The sequence below is a fragment of the Penicillium angulare genome, assembly GCF_028827245.1.
Source record: "Penicillium angulare strain IBT 27051 chromosome Unknown utg000005l_segment0_segment0, whole genome shotgun sequence".
Taxonomy (NCBI): domain Eukaryota; kingdom Fungi; phylum Ascomycota; class Eurotiomycetes; order Eurotiales; family Aspergillaceae; genus Penicillium; species Penicillium angulare.
In genome coordinates, this window is record NW_026623164.1 from 1,592,957 (window position 1) to 1,609,754 (window position 16,798).

A 16,798-nucleotide genomic window follows, 5' to 3' on the forward strand; every position below is an offset into this window, starting at 1 on the left:
GAACTGTCCTGAAGGGTAAACACCGCCTTTGTCATCTCTCCGTCCTTTTAAGGGTTTAAGGGGGGGCCGTTTTCGGGACGAACGTGCTTGGCCGCATGCAACCGAATTCTCCGAGACAATGATTAGGATTGTGGTAAACGCCAAATATAAGCATGCAAATACTCTATGTGTCAATTTTATTCCGAGTAAAATAAATATTGATGCTAAGCTGGTGATGACACCCTAAAAACACTCAAATGCTTCAACTCATTACCACAGCTATGATGCCAACTTTTTTTTGCTTGAATATATTCATAAAAGAGCAACGAAGAGACAAGCAGTATATCGATACAAATTATATATCATATTAAAGCCTAGCTATAGCATCATGCACGTAGGATATAGATCCCCGTAAAGGAACGCGGCGATGTTCCAAACAGGCCAGCATCAATATTCATAAAGACAATTGTCAATTATCTTTTTTTTAATCTATGAAGTCATGCCAAATCGGGCTCTGTTATGTAGCTACACATCCATGTGAATATTATAAGAAAAAAGATACAGCGCTAGAAAGCAAGGTCGGGTTCAAGTTGGGGTTATGACAGGTATGCAGACTTCGGTAAAAAAAAAAAAAAAAAAAAAAAAAGGGCTGACAGGGAGGCTGATTATGGCGGTATTTCCAGTTTATGGCCCCAGTTCGTCAGGGGGCAATATATCAAGGCTGAGATCATTGTCAATAGAGAGGTTGATCGTAAGAGTGGCTTCCAGCTTGCTGAAGCAGACAGGCAATTTGAACAGGGAAGATGCCATTGGGAATCAACAATCGTCTATTCTACTGGTCCTCGGCTTCATCGCCTTGTTCCAGGCGGCTATAACTTTGACTGACAGAGCTTCGCTGCCGGCTGACCATGTTCGAAATCCAGCCACCAATTCCCTCGCCCCGGCTACTACTCGGGTGCGAGCTGGACTGCCCAGGCTTGCCAGAACCATCATGAGTCTGGGTCAAAGTTGGCGGATCGATATTGAGACCTGGTATGGCGCTTTCGGTTCCAAATTGACCATACGGTCGGCGGATATCGAGCGAGGGAACAGGTGAGCCTGCACCTAGAAGGGACCCTCGCTCACCTTCAGTGGCTGGAGTTGGCATAGCGGTTGAGGCATCTCCAAAAAGGGTATTCATGTCTTCAAGTCGAACCCCCCTAGTTTCGGGATACAAGAAGTATACTGTGTTATTGTCAGCATGGCTCACTTAACTCTATCCTTGAAGGTAGTAGGGTTTGAAGAATTCTTACCAACCACAAAACTACACGCGCAGAAGAATGCGTGGACTAGGTACAGCCGCCATGTGATGAGACTTTGGAGCACTGGCGTCACCTCTCCAACAAGCCAATTGAAGGCCCAGTTAGCAGCGGTACTCAAACTGGCTCCCTTAGCACGAATACTCAAGGGGAGGATCTCGGGTGGGTAAAGCCACGGGATAGGGCCCCATGATGCCCCAAATGCAGCATTGTAGATCATAACAAAGACCACGGTTAAAGTTGCAGTGGCTTCAATGTCGATGTAGATGAAGTAGGAAATCGCGGAAAGAGATAAAATCATCGCTACTGCCCCTGAAAGAAGAATGGGCCGTCGTCCCCAGCCGTCCACAAGGTACCAAGGAGGGATGGTGGACAGGAGATATGAGATTCCATTGATTCCCGTCATGAGAATGGCATCTCGACCTTTCCAACCGGCAGATTCGAACACCAGAGGTGCATAATACGAGATGACATTGATCCCGTTTAGTTGTGCTAGAGCTTGAGCTGACATGGCAATCAAAACTCGTTTATAGTAACGATTGAACATGTCACCGTATGATCTTTCACCCTCCTGTCGTTGGAGCAGAACCCCCATTTTTATATCGCGGTATTCCTGGCGTGCCTTATCGTTATGGATATCGCCTGCACCATAAAGATTGGCAATAACAACCATGCCCTCTTCATCATGGTCATTATCCAGAAGCCATCTAGAAGAAAGCAAATGTTAGAGTGGCTGGTGAAAATAAAAGAGTCTATGCACCTTTAACATAGAATACCTACCTGGGAGATTCGCAAATTATCACGCTTCCCAATCCAAGAGCGAGGCCCATTACACATTGACACATAAGAGGCAGCCTCCAGGAGTAATTCGACTTGATAAAACTACAGACATAGTCTACCCAGACACTGGTTGCGTATCCTGCAATATTTCCAGTGAATTCAATGCAGGCCAGTTTTCCGCGGTTGTGAGGAGGCTGCCGTAGTCAGTACACACTATAAATATGTCTGGGATTAAAGGTGTCCATACTGAAATTTCCGACTGGTATACCGGCACGATTGTGGATAACGCGCCTACACCAAAACCAGCAATAATTCGACCGACCATCATCATGGCCATACTCGTAGCAAAGGTTTGGAGGGCGCCACCAACTGTAAAAATTAACGAGCCATATAGAATGGTCTTACGTCGGCCGATCATATCCCCGATACGCCCTACCAAGAGCGAGGAGATGAACGCTCCGACCTCCAAGATAGCTACCACCGTACCAATGGTGGCCCGGGAGGGTTCGTCAAAATAGATCGCAAAATAATGCCCACTATTTATGAGTTAGACTCGTTACTAGTTTATTTTGTCGCATGTGGAGGAGCAAATGGTAGAAGCGAAAATACGGACGTACGTGATGATGCCGGACATGACGCCCTGGTCGTAACCAAAGAGGAAGACACCTAATGATACAAAGACACTGGTAAAGTAACTACGGGACTAGCGTCAGTATGAATTATTGGCTTTCCCACTCATCCAAACACTTACAGCAGTGGTTTGCCCACCAATCCATGGACTCGGGCATTTTGCCGATCCCCAGGGGACATGGTGATGGCTATGAGCCGCTCCACTCGGGTGATCCGCCGCGGCGGAGGGCTGGGGATCTCGATCTCCTCTTTAAAGGCCGAGGTATCGGTTTGCAAATCTTGTGGGTAGTGGACTCGTTTTGAAGGCTTTCGGCGGTCTTTCCGGGTCAGAAAGTCACGATCGAAAGAATCCCTCAAATGGGCCTGAGGGGAATCTTCCTCGGCGAATTGCTGGGCAAGATCGCCGGTATCTGACAAAATGGAGAAGTCCGACTCGGACCGAGCTAAGGAATTCGATGAGCGACGACTGCCTTTCTCGCTGGCGGATTCTATGAATATGGGTTGGGTTGGGGAGTGGGAGAGAGACTGGAGCGGAATGGCGCGTGGGGACGTTGGAGAAGGAATGATGTCGATGGGCCGGGAAGGCCTGTTTCGTGGTTTGGGTGGAGAGGCGGAGGACGACACCAAGAAACAAGGAAAACGCAGAAAAGGAAAAAGAGAGAGCCTCAACAACTTGAGAGCCAACCCTGGCAATACAAGTCGAGGATCAGTAGTCCGGGGGCCTCTCTGAATGGCTTGGAGTGGGTTCAAAGTTATTGGGGTAAAAAAACGACGTGATGGTCGCACAGAGCTCACAAGATGCGATGGCGGGAAGTCAGGTGGCACTGCAGCGTGACCGATGCGTGGATGATGCCGAGTTTCTTTCCTTATATATTAAAGGGGAAAAGAAAGAATGGAGAAGAGTCGGAGGAAGCAAGCGGCACCAGACGAAGAGTAAGAGAGAGAGAAAATTTGATTGTTACTTTCAAAAGTGAAAAGGGGGAAAGGGTACGAGATTCACAATATACAACGTGTTAAGAGTATATGCAAAATCGAGTAGATATGAGTCGCCCGTTACTTTCCAGGTAAGTAGCCTATGTGAGCAGGAAGGTTGATTGAAGTTGGAAGGACCAAATTGGTATTTCAGCTAGAAACTTGAAGAATGTCACTGTACGGATGAGGCACAAGAGGGAAGGAATACGGGGTGTCAGATCTTGGGCCCCACAGTGGAGAAGAAGCCAAGAGCGACCGAAGAAGGATCCGTAATATGTAGTTCTCCACTTGAAATATCAGCCCTGGAGTCCTTTGAAATTACTAGATAAAGCAAAACCCGGGCATTTCTAGAATGTATCTATCTATACCTGTCTGATTGTCGGACTGTATATGTGGATAGTTGATGTTGATGAAGTATATATACATCTGAACATACTAAGAATAAAGATGAGGAGGAAGAAGCCGAGAAACGTTTTAGAAAGGGTTTTCATATGCATATGTGTATCTACAGAAGATATCGACATGGTATATACATTCAAGGACGATTGCTATGCAGGCAGTTATCATCATGGCCCACCTTACCATGATAATACACCTTTCTATTGGCCGGAGTTTGGAGGCCGGGTGTTAGAAGGGGAAATCTGGCGGGCCTTGCGCATCAATGAAGTAAGGAGAGGAGATAAGGAGATGGAGGTAAATGATGGAGGTAAATGATGGAGGTAAATGATGGAGGTGTTAACGCTTGTCGGTATTGACAATATCTTTCAATGAGATCAGAAAGAGACAAGAATCGAGCGTGCACCTGTGGAAGATGAAATGTCTCCATTTAGTTCAGAAGAATATCGTATCCATCTTTCTGGATATGCACTGTGTCGGCGAGGCTTGCATATCGCCGACGCACCAGCTCAAAGATAATCAGGCCGGCGCTAGTACTAGGGACCTGTCGAAGAGAGCTATTCAAGAATCCACAGAAAAGCCATTGCCGTATTCCACCGATTCGCTCGGCTTTGCGTCGACACCGTTTCCACGTCTCTTGATAGGCATGGTAATAAAGACGAAGCATCTGTCGTCGTGAATGATCCAAACTCGCTTGGTGATCCAGATATTCCAGTCGGCCTAGATGGAGGTCCTGAATCCGGCTGAGGGGATGCTGAATCACTTGTTGGGCCATCGAAGCAACCACACCAGCCATCATCAGAAAACAAGGCTCCAATGCATAATGAGGCTTGATGATGGGTACACCACGGTCACTGGAGCCCGAAATAGGAAGCGCTTCCAGATTATCGGCACGAAGGGAACCATAATACCAAGTGATAAAGGAATAATAGGATTGAGATTTGACGTATTCAAAAGACGAAAAGAATACAGCATACCCCATAGAGTCTCGGAGAAAGGAGAGGCTCCAACCAGCGAAGACCCCTCGAAGCCCGATTTGTTTTAACTTGTGGTTACCATAGTGCCACATACTTCGGTATTGACCTTCAAGCATATCGCTAGTCTGCAGCCGGACCTGCAGTGCATCCAAAGGAGCCGCAACAATTGACTGAATGGCCCCGGCAGTGAACCCAGCGGTAAAGGTAGCCGATGGTGGGGCAGGAGGCCACACGCGTTTGACACCCTGGGATACAGGTTCGTGGAGGGCTCCCAGAACCTGTAAATAAGATGTGTAAAGTACGGCTCCGACACTATGTATGATCGGTCAGCTATCGAGTATCCAGGTTTGAAACCGGTCCAGATAAGAAACAGTGATGCTTACGCCGCATTTGCCAGTAGTGGTGGCAAGACTTGATTTGGGATAAACTGCCAGCCGTACGTTCGGACGGCATGAAGCAGTAGGCCAGGCGTGGTGGTATGGAGGGACCATTTGCCCTCAGCAACGCGAGGATTCACAGCGCGGGCAAATGCCTGTTGACATGAAGGTTACCCAAATAATTAGCCTGAGTAATGAGGTGGGAAGTGGGGAGAATAATTCACCATGTAACTATATCACACGTTAACCTCGCGACAAAAAGATGCTTTCCCATATATGCACTTGGACCTACTCGACACGGGTGCGAAAAAATGCCTTGATCGGGGCTCGGAAATAGAAAGCAACCATTTGAGCACTGAGGGCACGAACACCGGCTGCCGACGCACCAGTTGCTGCATCATTGCGTGGTTTTCGTCGAGTGCCTGGGTCCTGAAGGTGGGGGTCCAGGTAAATGGGATTCATTGCAGATCTCGTGGTTCATCGCATTGGAGATTGGAGGGCGGTGGTGGTGGTAGGAGTCGGAGAAGCAACTAAATCGGTTTAAAAAAGACACAAGGCATCCATGGAGAGCATTTTGGAAAATAGACGAGAGCCTTTTGACTCGTCACCAACAAAAAAAAAATAAAGAAAGAAAGAAGAAAGAAGAAGAAGCTACTAGTTAATTAGCAACAAGGTTGAGCTGCCTCAGGTCTCAGGTGCTAAGAGCCCGCTCCCTACACTAGACCTAATAGGGTAAATTTTTACGGTATTCCACAGTAGCCAACTACGCGGAAACGCGCTTTTCGCGTTCAAAGGGAGAAAGGCCCAAGAGTGAGAGAGCAAGTGAGCTTCTCTTACATCTTGAAGTTCCCCCAAAAGCCTCCACCCTCCACCCTCCACCTTCCACCCGGCCGTTCCTGGGCTTTTATCTTATTTCGAATTAACTCCACTATTGCAACACTCAACTTCGATCCTGAATTTCATTCCCAACGTCCATATCGTCTATCTCGCTGCTGCCAGCAGATCTTGCTTGCGCCAGATCGCCAAAGATGGCCGAGAAGATTGCTATCGACAAAAACAATTTTTTCAATCACCTGTCCAACCTCTACGTATCATGGAAGGCGGATAAGCGGTCAGGCAATGCTCTTTTCGGGGGCGCAAGTTCCATTGTCGTCCTTATGGGCAAGACTAGAACCGATGAAAGCGCCTTTCAGAAGAACAATGCGATGCACGTACGTTTGCTGCTCTTATCATCCCATTTCATCATCATTTTGGCTCAATATGTCAATGAACTGGATTGCTAATCTAAATGAACGCTTAGTTCTGGCTCCTTGGCTACGAATTCCCGGCCACCCTCCTCGTCCTGACCACCGAAGCGATATATGTGGTTACCACCGCCAAAAAAGGTGAGCGCATACGGTAACTCACTTTCTTGGTGGTTGTTTTGCTAATACAATATGCGCAAATTCAGCGGAGCTTCTTGAGCCTCTGAAAGGTGGGAAGATTCCGGTGGAACTTTTGGTGACTACCAAAGACCCAGAGTCCAAAACAAAGGCCTTTGAAAAATGTGTTGAGGTCATCAAAAACTCCGGGGTAAGTTAATATGGGGATATAACTTCGAGGTGACGATGGGCATTCGCTGATTAAGGGAACGCAGAACAAAGTTGGTACTCTGCCAAAAGATACCACTTCCGGCCCTTTCGCCGATGATTGGAAACGTACCTTCTCGGAAATTTCCAAGGACGTGGAGGAGGTTGATATTACCCCGGCCCTGTCAGCTGCATTTTCAATCAAAGACCCAGAGGAACTCGTAAGTATCACCACGCCGCGAAGTATCTTGGTGCCAGTCCGCTGATGAAATATAAGGTTTCTATTCGAAATGCTTCCAGGGCATGCAGTGGCCTAATGTCGGATTATTTCGTGGATGAGATGTCTCGTCTGCTCGACGAAGAAAAGCAGATGACACACAAAGCTCTTGCTGGCAAGGTGGAGGCAAAAATCGACGATGCCAAATTTTTCAACAAGCTTGCTCGCCTACCATCTGAATTTGATGCTGAGCAGATTGACTGGGCTTACGGGCCAGTTGTCCAGAGTGGAGGTACATATGACCTCAAATTAACTGCAACTCCCGATAGCAAGAACCTCGAAGCCGGGATTATTCTATCCAGCTTTGGCATTCGCTACAAAACATATAACTCTCTCATCGGTCGCACTTATCTAGTCGATCCCAGCAAGTCTCAAGAAGCAAATTACTCTTTCTTGCTAAGTCTCCATGATGCGGTCATGAAAGAGATCCGGGATGGTGCCGTCGTCAAAGATGTGTACAATAAGGCCCTCAATCTCGTGAAGTCCAAAAAGCCAGAGCTTGAAAACCACATGACCAAAAATATCGGTTCAGGAATTGGCATTGAGCTCCGGGACTCTAATATGGTCTTGAATGCTAAGAACACCCGAGTTCTAAAGAACGGCATGACTTTGGCGATCAGCATCGGGTTCACTGACGTGAAGGATGCATCTTCCAAAGGGAAAGATGTGTATTCCATGGTCATCACTGACACTGTCCGTGTTGGGGACAGTGGACCTCTTATCTTCACCAAAGATGCAGGTATTGACATGGACTCTGTTTCGTTCTATTTCGGCGATGATGAAGAACCAGAGAAGCCTGTGAAAGAGAAGAAAGAAGCAAAGTCAAGTGCGGTGGCGGGCAGGAATGTTACACGCACAAAGCTCCGTGCGGAGCGTCCTACACAAAGTAACGAAGGCGCCGAAGCACGTCGTCGAGAACACCAAAAGGAGTTGGCTCAAAAGAAGACTAAGGAGGGTCTTGACCGGTTTACCGGAACCACAGGAGATGATAACGGTGTGGCTCAAAAGAAGTTCAAACGTTTCGAGTCCTACAAGCGAGACAATCAGCTGCCCGCCAAGGTCAAAGACCTCACAGTCTATGTCGACCACAAAGCATCAACTATAATTGTGCCCATCATGGGCAGACCGGTGCCGTTCCATATCAATACTATCAAAAATGCCAGCAAGAGTGATGAAGGTGAATATGCTTACCTGCGTATTAACTTCCTCTCGCCTGGACAGGGAGTCGGTAGAAAGGATGACCAGCCGTTTGAGGATCCTAATGCCCACTTCGTTCGAAACCTAACACTGCGGTCAAAACACAATGATCGGTTTGCCCAGGTGGCGCAGGACATCACCGAACTCCGAAAGAATGCTCTACGTCGGGAGCAGGAGAAGAAGGAAATGGAAGACGTGGTCGAGCAAGATAAACTTGTGGAAATCCGAAGTCAGCAAACCCCCCCCCCCAACCCAACAACAACAATGCATGCTTCGCAGTTTTTGTTTATTTTGTCTTTTTTCCGTTTCACTAATAGACTAACACTATCTAGATCGTCGACCTGTGAAGCTGCCTGATGTGTATCTTCGGCCCCCACTGGACGGCAAGCGAGTTCCAGGTGAGGTGGAAATCCATCAGAACGGTCTTCGGTATCTATCACCTTTCCGAAACGAACATGTCGATGTTCTTTTCAGCAATGTCAAGCATCTGTTCTTCCAACCATGTGCTCATGAGTTGATTGTCCTCATTCATGTGCACTTGAAGACCCCGATCATGATCGGAAAGAGAAAGACCAGAGATGTCCAATTCTACCGTGAAGCTACAGAGATGCAATTCGATGAGACCGGCAACCGTCGACGTAAGCACCGATTTGGAGATGAAGAGGAGTTTGAGGCCGAACAGGAGGAAAGACGCCGAAGGGCTGCACTCGATCGTGAGTTCAAGGCGTTTGCTGAGAAGGTTGCGGATGCTGGAAAGGACGAGACCGTGGATGTCGACATTCCTTTCCGAGAGATTGGCTTCACTGGTGTTCCTAACCGCTCTAATGTTTTGATTCAACCCACCACGGACGCGCTCGTGCAACTCACGGAGCCACCCTTCATGGTAATCACTCTCAATGAGATTGAAATTGCTCATTTGGAGAGAGTACAGGTATGCAACACATGTCTTCCCTCCCTCTATGTTACACGATTTTTTTCTTATTAACACAACTAAAGTTTGGACTCAAAAACTTCGATCTCGTCTTCGTTTACAAAGACTTCCATCGACCTCCCGTCCATGTCAACACAATCCCAGTTGAAGCTCTTGAGAGTGTTAAGGATTGGCTCGATTCGGTTGACATTGCATTTACTGAAGGTCCCTTGAACCTGAACTGGACCACAATCATGAAAACCGTCGTCAGCGATCCATATGGCTTTTTCACCGATGGTGGTTGGTCTTTCTTGGCTGCTGAATCCGACTCGGAGGGTTCGGATGAAGAGGAAGAGTCGGCATTCGAATTATCCGATTCTGATCTGGCTGCTGCCGATGAAAGCTCGGAAGAGGATAGTGAGTTTGATGATGATGCTAGTGCCGATGCCAGCGAGGAGGACTTCAGTGGCGACGAGGAAAGCGGCGAAGATTGGGATGAGCTGGAAAAGAAAGCTAAGCGTCATGATAAAGAAGCGATCGCAGAGGAGGATGACCGTGGCACCAAGCGCAAGCGTTAGACGGGTATCAAACATTTTCTTGCCTTTCTTCAACTGTATTACATGTCGTCCGCCCTTTCTTTTCATGTGTTTTTATATTCCTTTCTCTCGTGATACGCAATTCATCTCCAATTTGAGAGCAGGGCAACGCTTGCTTTATTCAGTCCGCATCATCAGGGCTTTAAAAGGCGGTGATGCTTAGAGTCAATTAATTGTATTTTCAAATATTCAGTCATGTATAACTTTATCAAGCAAAAAGAAAGAAGGAAAGAAAACTAAAGGAGGCTTCACTTCCTGCATTAACTAAAGGAGAATGACGGGGGCCGATAGCGTCCAAAGGGGGAAAACCCGTTGGCCCTACATAACCGTGCTTTAGTCTAAATACACCGTTATCTGCCCAGCTGTACTGTAAGCTCGACATGGAAAGACAACTAAAGAAATATTTTTTATAGATACTTTAGATTTCAAGAATAGACTAGCAGTACTAGTAAGTTCGTTAAAACAGAAAGAAAGGTGATATTTCAAAAATTTATCTCAAGACAGCATGCTTGCAGCTTAACTTGGCGATATCTTGGGCCTATAGGAGTATTACTGTATTACATGAATCGCAGTTTCTTGCCGGTCTAAGATAAGCCAAGATGGAAGATTTTCCCTCTGGACGCTATGGTCCTCCGTAGAAGAATGTCATTATCTGCTGATATAAAATGTTGTCATCTTGCTTTGATATACGAGTGCATGCTAGTATCTTCAAGCCAGACGTGGTTCATTTGCCTTCACGCATTGTAGTCCACATGTTACGCATTCGATTCATTTGACCTGGTGTGAAGGTCTCATAGCAGACATCTGATGAGTAGTCCATGAAATCGTGAACGGCATCAAGTCCTGGCGAGTCAGGACATGAATCTTTGCGGGCTGGGCATCCATCTGTCGGTGTGGATTGTTGCGGTGTATCCGCAATGTAGTCTCCAGGGTTGCTATCTGAGCAAGATTCTCCCTGGAAAGTATGGAGGAGGCCGTTCCAGTGCCCGATTTCGTGAATGGCCGTTCCTCCGCGATTGTATAGGTCTAAAGAGCCTCCAGGCATCGTTTTCGCAAGAATGTTGCACCCATCCTTGACATAGTCATCTCGAGAACTAGTTGCGTTCACACTTGGATCAGGCAATGTACAAAATCCCAGTACACTGGATGATAAATCATTAGCCACGCTGGCTCCTCGGTGTGTAGTTCGGCCGGCCTGCCCAGGGGCCGCTTGTAGATCGGTTTGGAAATAGACATTCAGGGTTCGATAGGTTCCTCTTCGAAGCGCCTTCTTCATGGCTATGTCATCCCCATCTTGAGCCCAGTTGTCATTTACATGACGGGTCACCCCCTGTAAAAGGAACTTGATGGCAGCATCTTCATACGAATCCTGAAGGATGGAAAGCTATGGAAGGAATTAGTGATCAGTCGCCAATATGGGCCCTTGGCGACGACAAGAACAAACCTGGTAATTAATCATATCATCGGTAACTTGGTCCTCTTCAGCCTCGCTGCTGACAACATGGAACCAAGTTTCAATTTCGATTGGGGCTTTTCGGGCCTCAGACGCGTTGGGAGATGATTGGGACTCGCCATCCTTGACTTGTTGAAGGGCATCTAAGAAAGACGAGTCTGGATCTTCGGTGGCGCAGATGCCGCGTTTTTGGGAAATTATTGGACCGGACTGAACAGCCACGAGAAATAGAGCAATGTAAAGAAAGACCAGTGGCGTAAATGAGTGACAGGCCATGATGGTTGATTTAGGGAGTGACTTGGGTAGGAAAAAAAACAAAAACAAAACGCCTACCGTTGAATACGAATAAAACGAAGAAGATGCAAAAGAGAGAAGGTCGGACTCAAATGATAGTCGGCAATTCAGAATCAAGGAACAAGCTGTTCATCATTCATTCAATCAGCAAATGGCTCAGTTGATCATCCACGTACCCATGGTCCTCTGCCATGAGCCCTAAGAATGTCGCGTCATGGTGGAATGTATGTCAACAGCAAGGGATTGACTATGCTTAGACAAGATCGGCAAAAAGTCCGCGAAAGTGGAGATAGCATTCGCAACTCATTGGTATTTAGTGTAGCCGAGTAATTTCAAGATCTGGGTGGCCTTGTACATAAATCTTCGAAAAGTGGGGAAAGGAAAGAAAGAGGAATGCTCATTGTTGTGATTTTGATTAGATACATCGAAAACTCCTCGTGAAACTTGACTAAACGCCTTGAGCCGGAACGGTCCATTTATTCACAGTCAAAACCCATGGAAATACGGAAACATGAAAATAGAAAGCCAAAATACAGAGAAAGAGGAAAATAGGGAAGAAGAAGAAGGGGGAAACGCGGCGCCGGGAGTATAACCACATTGGAGTTACCAAGTGTCTATGATGATGGTCGTAGTCGATCATCATGTCCGGTGGCCATGGCGGTAGTTGGTTGATTGGTTGAATCCCAAGTCAAATAAGTGTGATCACCAAGTTTCCTAAAAGAAAAGAGTCGGGTGAGATATGGCTCTAAACGTGTAAATGGAGACAGATTCAAGATGTATAAGAACATACCTCGGTCGGATTAGGTGAGCCACGGTAAACAGAGCTCCAAGCAGCACGCAGACTCCTCCAACAACGACATAGGCAATTCCCATGAAGGGATTCTTGCCTCCAAGGACGGTCCTAGTGGACAACAAAATCGACTTTGTTCCATCATACTCGGTCACATTGAATTCTAGAAAACGTCAGTATTCATGTTCGGACAGAAGTCCTCTGCAGGAGATTATGCGGTGGGAACTGACTGTCAGCAATTTCTAACTGGTACGTTCCCTTACCCATAACCGTGTCATCGTTCCGGAGGGCGAGTTTGCTGAAGGACGGTAACCCAGCTGTTCTCATCCAAACCATGAATTCTTCTGACAGGTCAGGGATTTTCGTGTAACTACCATTGTAATAGCCCCAGTTGGGTGGAGGGACCACCTCATCCGGTTTGTATGAGCTCTTTCCGTATAACGCCCTGTCACTCTCCCAAGCGATTCCTTTATTTGTCATTTTGTAAGTGACCGGGTCTTGCGTCCCGCTACTGACATCGCTGGGGCTTGAGAATGTATCATTGAACTGGGAGTTTGCGATCAATCCACATGGGTAGTAGGCTTTCTTGGTGACCGGGTCCGTCGTAAGAGGGTCACAAGTACTATCTGCAATCGTTTTGTTGCTAAGCGCGTCGCCCTTCAACTGCGGCAGTGACAAGGACTGCACATATCGGCGATGGTTTTGGTAGAAATTGGTGAGACGATAGTATAAGAAAACCGGGGGACCCATATCATTGGGGATATCGAATTGGAGGAGGCAGATATTGTCGGTTCCATTTTTTTTAAATTGCCACATGGGCGACTGCGACGACTTCGATTTGAAGGTAGCTGAAACTCGTTTGTCGCTATCTGGGATGGTGGTCAGTGTATCAGGGGCCAGCCTGATACAATCGGTGTAATCAATCACAATCTCTTGGACCTACAACGAATGTAATATCAGATGGGCAGAAATTCAAACAGGGTGATATTTGGTCGAACCTACCGTAGAGCTGGCCCAGAGAAGGACTCCACCGAGCGGCGCGAATATGATGCCGACAATGAAGAACAATGGCAAGACGCTCTTTGGCGTTAAGATCGGTCTACCGGGAGAGCCCGCGTCAGTAAGATAATCGGGCGAATGGATCGTAAAGGGGTTGGTTGCACCTACTGCCATGCTTTCAATCGCTGTTGTCGGAAAGCGGTATCTAGTACATGGAATATATTAGCTGAGAAGCGAACAAGTTGGAGGCAGGGGGGGGATGCGCACTGGCGGGTCGTTTGGACTTCGACTTCTTGTCGCCATCGGCCGCTCGGGCGCGTTCTTGCTCGTCGATTGACTCGGCGCGAGTCGCCTCAGCCTGTGACATGGCTTCGATGGGTGTTCACAGAGTAGTAAGCAGTCGGATGAATGGGGAGATGGGTTGTGAAAGATGAAATGAAGGAGACGTCAGAAAAAGGTGGCGCCGGGCGGAGCCAGATCACTGGATTGACTTACCGTGCACCGCCGCCCCACATGAGGCGGGCCCCAGGAGAAACTGCTTTGCCGTGTCTGGCCGTATATTGCAAGATCCTTTGTTTGGTATTGGTGTTAATATTTAATGGTTAATGTTTTTTACTTCTTTTTATTATTATCAAGGCTTCCTACTGGATGACCATCTATTTTAATTGAAAGGTTCAAAATTTGCAAATGGGTGTATCATTTAAAAGAATCGTATCTGGTCAGAGGGTATCATATCATCCCGATTGCTCGCCGAGAGAGAATCTGCAAAAAGGGAAGAAGAAGAAGGAAAAGCAGAAAAAAAAAGGGAAAACCAAGTATCATAGCAACTCCATATGTTGCAGGGGGTATGTGGAGGCTATGTCAGGAGCCCCAAGCCTTGCCATTCTAGATGGGAAATGGAACGCCATGAACACCAGAAGATCAAAGTAAGCTGTAACCAGGACAAGTAACTAATAAAAATATAGTGAAAAGAAGAAAAGCATGAGCTAGGCGAGCAATAACAGCATGATGCGAGAACGAAATAGCAAAGAATGCTCGAGGTCGCAAAAGGCGTAGCCATGATTGATGGCAGAATTGTGCAAATGTCGAGAATGGAAAGCCAAGAGACAACCAAGATATCGTCGGGTATGACAAGACATCAATATGTAAAATGCCTCTTCAAAAAAATAAATTTGCCGCCGTTGGAGGGCACAGCCCCGAGCAACCGTCTGATCGTGATGTCAGGGCCACGTAGTGGGACTGGAGTCAAATGAGGATTAATAATAGGTTCATCCGAAGAGGCACAGTCAGTTACTCGAGTATGTCATGGTTACTAGGTGGTGAGAAGGCGATGAAAGGATTGACGGGCCGGGGGAGTGGAGTGGAAGAGATGCGACCAAGCCCCCATTCAATTCCACACAAGTCAGCAATCCACACGATTGACCGAGAACTCAGGCAATATGGTTGAAGATTGGTAGGAGGAATGAAGGAGAAGAGGCGTCAAGAAGAAGGGGAGTCGAGGACGAGAGGGATGGGTGGAGACGTTGAGAAGTTGGGGGAATTGGGAAAATGATTCCTAAGACCATAAAGCCTTGAAGGAATATCGATATGAATAGGCGACAAACATCTCAAATGCCGTTGGGGATTGGAGGGGGGAGGAATCGGTGACGGGAAAGGGGAGATTGGAAAGGAGCCAAATGATGGAATCATCTTAAATACTGATGAAAGTATTCGGGCCTGAACCATCCAACGCGCTCATAGGCAGTCCAGAGCTTGCTTGCTTTGTTGACATCAATCTTGCAAGCTTGTTGGGCATCGGTCTTGCGGAACTCTTTGCCCACACCCAAGGCTCGCAAACGCGCCTCAAAGATGCGGCGTTTACTACAAAGGTATGTGGCACAAGACAATCGTAAGGTAGAAGCTAAATTGAGCTCGGCAGGACTAAGCAAATGTCTGTCCGGGTCATTGCTCAAATCCAACATTTGCCCTTTCCAATCGGCTTTCAACGCTTTGGCATTGCTGCCCAGTGTGTCCAATGGAGGCGAATAATCCTGGAGGGCATGGAAGTCGGTATCATCCCGATTAGTTCCCAGGGCCCGGGACTTCGATGTGGTGGGGAGGGGATCAAATGTATCGAGAGTCTGCTGCTTAGGGGTGGATTTGGGGGTACGCTTGACTCGGGTGCGTTGCACACGGGGAGTCATCGCTTTCTTGGGAGCGGGCGCAATCTTCTTTAGTTTAGCAGCCAGATCACTCGGTCGGTATCGATTCATCAAGGCCAACTGGCGTTCCAAGGTTTCTCGTTCTTCGCGGGCCCAGGCAGCAGGGTTTCGATTATATTGCGTGGAAACGATCGGCACACACGACAGCGCAAGCAAATACTCATCACGTGTGGGTTTATTGCGCTTATTGTCGAAGCGGGCCATGTGCGAGTTAATGTGCTGCTCGACCACGGCCTCAGCTGTTGGTTGAATAATGGGACCAAAGAGTGGTTCCTCCCCAGTGACGGACTCGTGGCGAGGGAACAAAACAGGATCCCGCGGAGAACCAACATCACGCTCAATTTGCTCGGCTGTGTGTGAATGCCGTTTCTTGGTGCCTGTATAAGGGGTCACTGGAGGGGATGGGAGGTCCATCTCAGACTGGGTGCGCTTGCGATCAGCTGAGATGGGGGGTAGTTTCATATCAAGAGATGATTGGAAGCTCTCCAATGGCTTCGTCTCGGGGGGTGACATCAAGCTTGAAAGAGGAAGCCGATTCATGATGTCTGGATGGTTTCCGGGCTGTGAGGCGCCAGAATTCATACCAATAGTTTCAAATGGATGGTTTGTGGTGTGGCAATTGAGATTGGGAGGGGACAGGGGGGTGAGTGAGTGGGGGAGATTGGGTTGGGAGGGGAAATGGCGCTTTTTAAGCCAGTACGTGCGGGTTTTGAGGAAGTTGAGAAGGTGAGAAAGTGAGAAAGTGAGAGAAAGTGAGAAGAAAAAGAAATATTATAATGAGATTGATACAGAAAGAGAGAGAGAGAGCATGCGAGCCCAAAGGGGATTGGGGATTTGTCAGTGGCGATAAACGGCGATAAGAGTTGCCAATGGCCGAGAGTTATGAGTCAAGATCTCGGCACCCAAACCAAGGTAACAGTGGTAACAGTGGTAACAGTGGGAACAGTGGGAAATCCTGAAAGTCAATCCCCAAGGAAAGCCCCGATCAGTGTTCAGAAGGGGATAGTAAGTAGGAGAAGGAGGGGGAAGGGGAAAGAAAGATGAATTCCGATTTCCTTTATAAACCGGTATTGTGTATAATGAGTCAAAGAGTCAAAGAGTCAA

General features: G+C 47.5%; 6 protein-coding genes across 6 annotated transcripts; 1 reads left to right on the top strand and 5 right to left on the bottom strand.

The window, feature by feature from the left end:
* Positions 1-811: 811 nt before the first annotated feature.
* N7478_007994 (putative MFS monosaccharide transporter) lies at positions 812-4,150 on the bottom strand (the record flags this gene model as incomplete). The annotated part of the gene is made up of 7 exons (XM_056924208.1): positions 812-1,203; positions 1,272-1,984; positions 2,058-2,251; positions 2,305-2,593; positions 2,675-2,752; positions 2,809-3,175; positions 4,096-4,150. 7 exons carry the CDS (start codon positions 4,148-4,150, stop codon positions 812-814), a joined length of 2,088 nt encoding a protein of 695 aa, XP_056776934.1.
* A 335-nt stretch (positions 4,151-4,485) lies between these two features.
* N7478_007995 (putative mitochondrial carrier protein) lies at positions 4,486-5,871 on the bottom strand (the record flags this gene model as incomplete). The annotated part of the gene is made up of 4 exons (XM_056924209.1): positions 4,486-5,344; positions 5,416-5,564; positions 5,634-5,640; positions 5,702-5,871. 4 exons carry the CDS (start codon positions 5,869-5,871, stop codon positions 4,486-4,488), a joined length of 1,185 nt encoding a protein of 394 aa, XP_056776935.1.
* A 566-nt stretch (positions 5,872-6,437) lies between these two features.
* spt16 (chromatin-remodeling protein SPT16) lies at positions 6,438-9,939 on the top strand (the record flags this gene model as incomplete). The annotated part of the gene is made up of 7 exons (XM_056924210.1): positions 6,438-6,620; positions 6,710-6,794; positions 6,860-6,981; positions 7,046-7,198; positions 7,255-8,680; positions 8,784-9,382; positions 9,448-9,939. The coding sequence occupies 7 exons, from the start codon at positions 6,438-6,440 to the stop codon at positions 9,937-9,939; spliced, it is 3,060 nt and encodes a 1,019-aa protein (XP_056776936.1).
* Positions 9,940-10,681: 742 nt separating this feature from the next.
* N7478_007997 (zinc metalloprotease) lies at positions 10,682-11,686 on the bottom strand (the record flags this gene model as incomplete). The annotated part of the gene is made up of 2 exons (XM_056924211.1): positions 10,682-11,341; positions 11,402-11,686. 2 exons carry the CDS (start codon positions 11,684-11,686, stop codon positions 10,682-10,684), a joined length of 945 nt encoding a protein of 314 aa, XP_056776937.1.
* A 732-nt stretch (positions 11,687-12,418) lies between these two features.
* N7478_007998 (CDC50/LEM3 family protein) lies at positions 12,419-13,860 on the bottom strand (the record flags this gene model as incomplete). Its single annotated transcript, XM_056924212.1, has 5 exons — positions 12,419-12,449; positions 12,495-12,657; positions 12,725-13,433; positions 13,497-13,678; positions 13,761-13,860. 5 exons carry the CDS (start codon positions 13,858-13,860, stop codon positions 12,419-12,421), a joined length of 1,185 nt encoding a protein of 394 aa, XP_056776938.1.
* A 1,318-nt stretch (positions 13,861-15,178) lies between these two features.
* Positions 15,179-16,234, bottom strand: N7478_007999 (SWIRM domain-containing protein; the record flags this gene model as incomplete). Its single annotated transcript, XM_056924213.1, has 1 exon — positions 15,179-16,234. One exon carries the CDS (start codon positions 16,232-16,234, stop codon positions 15,179-15,181), a length of 1,056 nt encoding a protein of 351 aa, XP_056776939.1.
* Positions 16,235-16,798: the final 564 nt, after the last annotated feature.